The 9728-nt window shown below is 43.8% G+C and overlaps 1 protein-coding gene across 1 annotated transcript in view; it reads right to left on the reverse strand.

The window, feature by feature from the left end:
• Window positions 1-9728, reverse strand: part of FZD6 (frizzled class receptor 6) — a 28359-nt gene that overhangs the window by 18532 nt on the left and 99 nt on the right. The window contains 1 exon segment of the mRNA XM_010293107.1: window positions 9658-9728. This exon segment is cut by the window's right edge and continues 12 nt beyond it. Coding sequence (XP_010291409.1) covers window positions 9658-9728 — 71 coding nt within the window.

Consider the following 9728-nt stretch of genomic DNA (forward strand, 5'->3'; position numbering starts at 1 on the left):
GGGACCCAGGCTGGAGCAGTTCGTGAAGAACTGCAGCCTGTGGGAAGGACTCACATTGGAGAAGTTTGTGGAGGACTGTCTCCTGTGGGAGGGACCCCACGCTGGAGAAGGGCAGAGTGTGAGGAGTCCTCCCCCTGAGGAGGAAGGAGCGGCAGAGACAACGTGTGATGAACTGACCACAGCCCCCATTCCCCGTCCCCCTGCGCCGCTGGTGAGGAGGAGGAAGAGAAATTGGGAGTGAAGCTGAGCCCAGGAAGAAGGGAAGGGTGGGGGGAAGGTGTTTTAAGATTTGTTTTTATTTTCTCATTATCCTACTTGATTGGCAATAAATTAAATTAGTGTCTCCCCAAGTCGAGTCTGTTTTGCCCGTGAGGGTAGCTGGTGAGTGATCTCTCCCTGTTCTTATCTCAGCCCACGAGCCTTTCATTACATTTTCTCTCCCCTGTCAAGCTGAGGGGGGGAGTGACAGAGCAGCTTTGTTGGGTACCTGGCATCCAGCCAGGGTCAACCCACCACCTGTATATAAACTGGAAAATCACCTGGCTTCTGAAGTTAATTCCCATGCTAATAGGGAACAATAAATGGCCACCCTCAGCCTCCCAAACCCAACAAAACGAAAAGTAACTGCATCCATTGATTTCTTACCCATATCTCATTTTTATGAGACACAGCTTGTCTCATAGCCAGCCAAGCAGTGTGTCAGTGCCTCAAGGTATGACCTGCTGGAAATACTAAAATCAGAAGACAGAGGCAAGAACTGCATGTAGTGAGGTAGATAAATGCAGCTTCATGGGCTTCAACTCAAGTCATCTGACTTGTGCATACCTGACTGACATTTTTCTCTTACATCACAACAAAGTGAATGGATTAGTGAAAGTCTACAGAAATTAGTAATCTTGATACTTGATACAGGCAGTACAGCATCAAATGTTTTCCTAAACTTCAAATAGACTGGCTTAGTCCCTAGAAAATCTGCACGAGTCACTTCTGTCATGCACACAGGCTGACACGGAGGATGAGATCTTCTGAATGATTTCTCAGTAACACAGGAGCACACACCAACACAAGTCAGATACAGCACTAGAAACAAATGACCCAAGAGTCTGAGCCACAAACCAGAGATGGTTCAAAAGAACAATGGAAAACTGGATGGCAGCTCTGGTTTGTTTGTGTTTGGGAAGCTTTCACCATGTAGCCAACTTTCTATATACTTAGCATCCAACGTCAGTTGTAGATTTTGATCCAGAGTAATTTTCTGTAAAAATCACTGCTTCTGGGAAGATCAGTGCACATGCAAAATGGAAAATCAGGCCTTCCACTTTAAGTTCACTTCTACTAGCCATCACCTTCACTACAGCTTGAAAACTTAAAATAATAATAATTATTATTACTCAGAGTAGGTCATTATTGTAATGGGAAAAGCAGTACTTTTTAAAAAATATATACACAAAATCTCTTTTGAAAAAAGTGATACTTCATTCTCAAGTATTTGTTGGAAATAGTTCTTATCGTCCACATATTTCTTTTGTGGCATTTTTGTTCAGTTATTTATTTTTATGAAGATAAAATGTCTAAAACAATTATAACCTGAGTAGTTATAGATTTTTGCTCTGCAGACATATTTAAGCATCTTAATTAAACTACTTCTATTTAGTAATTTTTATTTACTCTTAATTTTTATTTATTCTGGGACACAGGCCAACTTGGGAGGCAAGAAAGTAGGAAAAACCTTCCCAGGGAGGTGGAGGAGTCACCATCACTGGAAATGTTCAAAAAAGGATCGATGAGGCAGCTGGTAAGGAGATAAGCCAATTCCTTTACTCCACTACTTTATAATCAATTCTTCCTTCCTCCAAATGCAAGATATCCAAATATAAGAAAGGGCTCTCTTTACAGAGCTAACAATGTTACTACAGGAGCTTCTTTCTGTATGTACTGCTTCACCAGTCTCTTCTCCATCCCTGCAAAATCTCCACCCAAATCCGTGACACTTTAAACTCCTGGTAGTGAGATCAGTCAAAGAGAGGTAGTTTCACAACAGCTCGTTGCTCACTGTAGCACAGAAGTAACTCGATGGCAAGTTGTTGAAGTACAGCCTGGTGTGAGCTTTTACCCAGCCCTCACAGGAGCCAGTCTAAACAGAAACAGCACCAGTACATCCCCAGCACCTCCATCACACCCATGAGAAGCTGGGGGCTGTAGGGAGCTCACACGCCACACCACTGTACTGTAACCTCACAGGCAGTCAAAAACTCACATTTGCTTTTCTTCTCCTTCACACAGATGCCTCTGATAGAGGGAGATGCATCCACCTGCCTATCGGAGGCATATGCAATGGCACCTCTTCTTTCTCCCCCTTCCTCCAGCATCTCATTCCTAGACTGCAGGCAAAAGGCAACACACTCCCGGGGGGGGGGGGGGGGGGGGGGGGGACGAGGGTGTCACCCCTGAGGTGACATTGCAGGTGGCACTGGGGAAGGTAGTGCAGGTAGTCACTGACAGTCCCACGAAGGGTATGGAAAAGGATGAGAGCAGCTCTTGGCCCACCCTGCTAGTGAAGGATCAGGAGGCTTCAGACATGTGACAGGGGTGGCAGTTTCTGCAGGAGACCTTCCATTTCCCTCCAGAACTGCCAAACTATTGACTATAGCAGCAACCAGTGGGGCAGATGCATGAAGGCCTGTAAGAAGTCAGCCCAATCCTAGACAGAGACCTCCACCCTTACATGGAGATGATCTTGAAATTGCACCTTTCTATGTCTGAAAGCTTTGTACCCACTGCAGGCTTTCCCCGCTCCAAGGGTGACGTGTTCCCACTAGTCTGGGCTCAGCTCCCAAGCCCTAACCGCCTTCTAACAATGAAGGCAAAGCGGTTCCAAACTCAGTAGCTCAAACAGTCTGTGTTTTCCTTCTCTATAAAAACAGCTTTAGGGAAGCTTGCATTACTCCATTCATTAATGATCTGTGATTCACAGGTGTCCTCCTGAAGTAGGCTGCAGCCACAGGACCCATACCTCCACATTTATGGTGCCTTGGTTTAGGCAGTGACCACACAGCATATGAGTGTGGAGAAGAGGGGGTCCAAGACACAGGCTATACAATGAGATTCAGAAACCACCAGGGCTTGCAGCTACACATGAACACTAGACAGGGCACTGTGGAAGGTACAACAACCTGCAGGAGACCAACAAGAACATACCACGATATTTCCCAGAAAGGTCAGCTTTTAAGAAAGATCTGCAGGACAGCCTTCTGTAGGCCAACTTCAGACCTCATGCACAGTAGGTTCGGCCTAAATCCAGTTCAGAGTAAAACCCCTTAGTCTCATGCAGTGGACAGGTAAGTGTGCTAACAACTTCACCGAGTGATCCACTCCTATAACACCAAACTACTTGCTAATGTAGGCATAGCCTCTGAACGTGGATAAAGATGAGGCTCTGGGAATCACACTGTCAGCACTATCTCAGTGAACCCCAGTTACCATAGGGTAAATACCCTCTTTGTCAAGCATGCATTACTTTGGACCCCCACGCATTCTAAGCGGCATCCTTTCAGAACAAGGAGCAAGGCAGTACTATTCACATTATCAAGTAGACAAGGAATGCTATTCAGACAAAGCAGCATTAGATTTTGCAGATGACTGATACGCTTAAAGCCAGTGTAATAGGATTACACACATTCGCCTGTCTGGTTTCAGACAATCTGCACAAGCTAATCACACTTGATGAAGGGCCTCAGTACCACAGGTAACAAACACTTCTTTAGTGGCTATAATTCAGCATACCCACTGAATCAGCAAAGATTGTTTATGAGTGTGTTATTGTGTCCTGGCTTCAGCTGGGATAGCGTTAATTTTCTTCATAGCAACTAGTATGGGGCTATGTTTTGTATTTGGGATGAAAATATGTTGATAACGTACTGATGTTCTCAGTTGTTGCTAAGCAGTCAAGGTCTGTCCAGCTTTTCATGTTGGCCTGCCAGTGAGAAGGCTGGGGTTGCATGGGAAGCTGGGAGGGGACACAGCTGGGACAGCTGACCCAAGCTGGCCACAGGGATATTCCATACCATATAACGTCATGCTCAGTATATAAAGCTAAGGGAAGAAGAAGGAAGGGGGCACACACGTTCCGAGTTATGGTGTCTGTCTTCGCAAGTGACCATTACGCATGATGGAGTTCTGCTTCCCTGGAGATGGCTGAACACCTGCCTGCCAATGGGCAGTGGTGAACAAACTCCTTGTTTTGCTTTGCTTGCATACACAGCTTTTGCTTTCCCTATTAAACTGTCTTTACCTCAACCCATGAGTTTTCTCACTTCTACACTTCTGATTCTCTCCCCCATCCCACCATGGGGGAGCAAGCGAGCAGCTGCATGGTGCTTACTTGCTGGCTGGGGTTAAACCACAACAGTCCTTTTTGGCACCCAACATGGCGCTTGAAGGTTTGAGATAACAACAGATTTGACTGGAATGTGCTAGATCGATTTTATAGCCAATATTGCTTTTTCGCAGGCTCCAGTGCTTGCCATGGGTTTGCTTTCCTTATTATATATTAGAGTCTACTGCCTGTTAGTGGCTGCTTTTTGCTTTTGCTGCTTGCCATACTGCTGTACTGCTTATCATCTGACTCTGCTGTGCCTGGGAACATTTTGATAACAGCAATGGCCTTGCACCTGGGCTGGCTGATGGCCAGGGCATCGCTGCTGTTTCTGTGCTGCTGTTCTGGACTGGCTGGAACTCCAGTGTGAACTTGAGTCGAAGGGGCTGTAACCTGTGGATGAGTCCACACAAGAGCAGGACACTCCGAAGCGTCTGTGGCCATGGATAAGCGGATGCCAGAGCAGGTATATCTCGAAGCGTCAGTCATACCGCTTTGTATTACCCTTGATCCACATCAAGTGTGTATAAAAAAAAAAATACTTTGGCATTTGCCAACTTTAATTTAACAAGCAGCAATTTAGCTGTTTCACCACCAAAATCTTTTGTGACCACCGCTTAGTCTGATAAGCTTGAAAAGTTACCTTAGTTTGTACTAAGTACCATGATGTACAGCATGCTACATTTACCACTTTTTACACAACCCTTCCCTGCCCCTTAGTACCAGTCATATTTGGTAAAGAAATGGCAAAAATGTTACAAGCAAAACATGAATTAAAGAGGCCCTTGTGCTTGTTCCATTGGGTCAATGTCCACATGTCTGCACCCTTTCTCCAACTTAGGCACTGAGGCAGCATCAGGGACAAAACGTAAGTCCAGGCGGATAGATAATATTGATTGCTGTCCTAATTGAAGCTGAGCTACCAAAAACTTAAGAGCAGAGATTTAAGATTCAAGTTTTAACTACTAGTGTTTTACGTATTACACCAAACACTGCTGATACGGGGTAAGAGAGGCAGGATGCCCCTCTGTAGAGGTTTCAGTAAATGCACACCTGTGCTATTTTGCAGAACATCCCAGTAACAACCTTCTACACAAAACAGCACTTACTTCCCCAACACTCACAACTTACAGAAGGTGGGCAGCTTCCTCCTCCCTGTGTGCATACACACACACACACACACATATATATATGTACTGGTTTAAGCTTGCAAGACACCAAGTTTCCAGCTTTTGGAAGTATCTTCATATTGAATTAATTGTAAATCTATATTTAGTAGCAGCAAGTTAAGTGACTACATTAAAAATTGTAACTCACAGAACTTCAGTATTAAGCTTTTGAAGGTTCTTCTTAATCCACTTCAAACTGGTTTTGTTGGTTTAAACCAACCCTAGTTCTCATACAGTTTTTGCCACTGCTGCATCCAGTTGCACTGAACTCTCCATAGACACACACGCACACACATATTCTGGCACATGGTCACAAACTCAGAAGTGAACGGAAAACTCACTGAATCATTTTCCAGTCTGAAGTACTTGATTGTTCTCTGTGGGACATTTTCCACTGTTTTGTATAGTCTGCTTTAAAAACTCACTGGCAAGCCTTTTGTCTTTGTACTGCTACAGACCTGCAAGATCTTAATAAGGTCAGGAAGTCTTAAGGGCTTGTCTACAGTGGACACATTCCAGAACTGCAGCGGAACAGATTAAGAGATATGAACAAAAAGTTATGACACCATAATATTCTCTGCCTTGCTGGAACTAATGCCCTTATGTTGACAACTTATCCCAGGACAGTTAAAGGAAGAATTACTTTGGAGTTAGAAGTGACTTGGTTTTGAGGATGACCACGAGGGGGAGTTACACCCATTTAAGTATAGCTGTAACAAACCACCTATTCTGCTATGTGCACCCATTTTCCTCACTAGACAAATCCTAGATCTTCGGCCTCCCAATCTGAGCAAGTGGTAACATGAGCAGTGTCACTGTTAAACTGCTTTGAGATACAGATACTGTAAGCATGTGCAAATAATAAGATTCCACTGTCATGCAGCTGTTTAGCTAGCACACACAAAAACCCCAAAACTTCACACCACAAAGTCATGTGGTTTTACTTTCCTAAAATGACAATTTGTTGTATAAACAACACAAAGCTAATCTAAATATAAAGCAAAACTCAAGTAGTTTAAACTCAATCCAAGTCAAAAGCTCAGAATAAAAATTTAAAAAAAGGATGCATGTGTGGGAGGAACAAATGGAAATCATGAATTTTCTATTGCAGAAAATAAGATCCCAGAGGGACTATCATCACTAGCCAGAACACCCATAATAGAGGCCATAAAATTGGGTTAGTCTTTTTTCCTGCTCTAATCAGTTTAGTGTTCTGGTTAATAGCACATCATTTTGAAGAACTGATACATGACACAGCAATGCAAGACCGCACATCAGCTGGTGATCCAGCTGATTTCCTGAAGGACAACCATCACTTGAGACAGTGGGTCCACATGATCCTCCCCTGGCAAATTACTGTGAAGACACCATCCCAGAAATGACAATTTTATACCTTCCCAGAAAGTAGAGAAAGTGTACAGAAGTCTTAGTGCTCCAGCAGATAGAAAGCACAGCTCTTCTGGCTCTTAGACTCCCCACAGCAGAACACACCTATGGAGCCTCGAGAGTGGCATATAGGAGAGTTACCACTCTTCTGGAGAATGAACTTCACCTTCAGGTGAGACTTGTCCCCTTGACAATTCTTTGTTCTTTCTGGGAGTAAACACTTCAAATAAGTAATGGGAAGAAGTTGCCAGAGGGGATAGCAGCAGCGAACAGGACTAGCATCAACGTCATTTCTACACAAAATACTTTTATTTCTTGAAGAATTCTCCACCATGTTTGCTGGGATTGCATGAATAAGCAGCTTCCTCAAAGTCAGTTAAGATAAAGCGAGGAAAATATTACAAGCCTCAATCTCAAACCCAGCATTTACAACCTAAGACCATGCCCAGTCTTGAGAACAGGCTGTGGGGAGGGGAGCAGGAAGAGATGGAAATAAAAACAAAAGCCTTTAAGCATTCCTACCGAGGATCAAAAGACAGAAGTTTTAACCAACATACTATTAAAATTCTTTCTTTGGTATGAACAAAATTTGGACTAGCAATTATGGAAAAATTCAAGCTCTCAGAACAACAGAAGTCTCCTCCACCTCCCAACCCTCTGCCTTTTTATGGCTGCAAAGTGAAATTAAACAATATTCCAGAAGTCAACAGCTCTTCCTCCTCTGCTGTAACACCAAGTCCCCTGACAAGCAGAACCCTTTGACAATCCCGACAACGTTCCCTGTTGCAGTCAACCATGGACAAACAATACTGGTGCCATTACTGAATACCATGTAGAATCACATCAAAATGTGTGACTCAGAAAAGGCCCAGAAATTAATTGCCCTAAGCTTATGATATTAATTCCAATCTAACCACTAGCAACAGATTCGACATGAGCAGCATATAGAATGGAGAGGAAACTTCCTTATCCTTTCACCGGCAAACCAGGTGTCTGAAAAATTCAGTTTGACCAAGCAGTCCATCAGCACTGCTGAATCACAAATAAAGGCATGCAGATCAGCACACATACACATTTAGGTAGTTTAGAAATGTCTGCACAACACTGGAGTAGTGAGGTGTACCAAATTAGAGGCCAGACAGTGGCAATGACAGACACCAGGAAGCAAATGAAACAGGGTAGGGAAATCAAACCCTAACAGACGCTGTTGTCACACAGCCACCCAGTCAGTTTGCTGAGTACTGATCAATCACTGCAGTAGCCAGAGGTGGTTATAAGGGAGACAGGATGGAAAAAAGAGAAAACAACAGAACTTCTCACTACCACACAGTTTTTACGAAGTAGCTATACAAGAACAAGTAAGCCACGAACCCTTTCCAAAAAGGAAAAGGTTCGTGTTCTTCTCCATGCAGAAGTTATGTGCTAGGCACAAGTAACTGACAGTTCAGAAAAGTCAGTCATAGCAAACTAATAAAAATGGCTCTGTGGTCTCTCTGCTGTAACAGCAGCATGACTGGAAGGCACAAATACTGCCAAAAGCTGGCTCAACAGCTGTAGTTAAGCCACACCAAGTAAGAACCAACAGCGTACCTGACAAGAGAAAGCAGCAGATGCTGTAGAAAGCATTCCTGACAAACGATGACTGGAGAAGGCACTGCACAGTTTACAACTGAAGCCTATAGCCTGCCTTTCAATTTAAAAACCCACAGTTTATCTGAGATCTGCAGATGAATTCTGTTGCTTGCATACTATCCCAAACACCACTAAAAAAATGTTTTGGCAACTGAACCAAACTCCACCTCCAAGTTCAGTAAAGAATATGCAAATAAGATTTTAGTAATAGTAGTCACCTCCAATACCACCTATACTTTTTTTTTTAACCAGAAACTTAAGTTTTCAACTCACTTCTGTTTCACTCTCTGCACAGAACAAGACGGTAAGCTTTTCAAGACCTGCGTTAAGATGTTCCCCCTCCTCTTACCACTGAAAAGCCATTATTAAAACAGGTTTAAAACTTGTTTTACAAGCCTCTCACCCAGAGAGGCTCTCGCCCTTTATACCTATTGCTATCGACAAAGCCTTTCCACAAGGTGGCACATGCTCTAAGGAGCCGTATGTTACAGTCAGCTCAGGTAGGAAAGTGTTTGTTTTCCGGGGGGGTGGGGGGTGGGGGGGAGAGGAAAGTTGCTCTTTCAGTCAGAAGTTTCAGCATTCAGTCAGAAGACAAAACACAAAAGCCACAATGGAGAATAGGGCTAAGAGTAAGTTTAGGTACCTCTCCTTAGCAGACATAAACTAAGACAGGAACAACGAGCAACTTCTAAACTTTGTTTTTATACCACCTGAGTTCAAGCGGAGCAGGATATCATAAGCTATGCCCCCAGAGAAGTTCAAGAACTGCTCTGTTTCTCAGTGAGGTGCGTGGGCTACATGTGCTCAGCTCTGCCAAAGAGCTCTGAATAGCCGCGTTGCTGCACTACACCCATTCCTCTTCCACTCCAATACAGGATCCAAGGCAGGGGGCGGGGGGAGGGTGCCTACAGCTCCCTCACACAATGCTTGTGCAACCAAGCAGCTCCAGTGCACTCCAAAAAAATTTAAAGAAACATGTAATCACTAAACGTTATCATTTGGTGCAACAGATACCTCGAACCATTTCTCAATGGCAAAAAAGACTGTTTCACAGTGTTTATATTTACATACTACAGCAGGGGTGGGAGAACTTACCTCCATTTGGAGAGCAGCTGTGTCCTGATCATAGTGCCCCATAATATTTGGGAAAAAAGTCATATTGTAAG

This window comes from Phaethon lepturus, unplaced genomic scaffold, assembly GCF_000687285.1.
Source record: "Phaethon lepturus isolate BGI_N335 unplaced genomic scaffold, ASM68728v1 scaffold21008, whole genome shotgun sequence".
In the NCBI taxonomy this organism is placed as follows: domain Eukaryota; kingdom Metazoa; phylum Chordata; class Aves; order Phaethontiformes; family Phaethontidae; genus Phaethon; species Phaethon lepturus.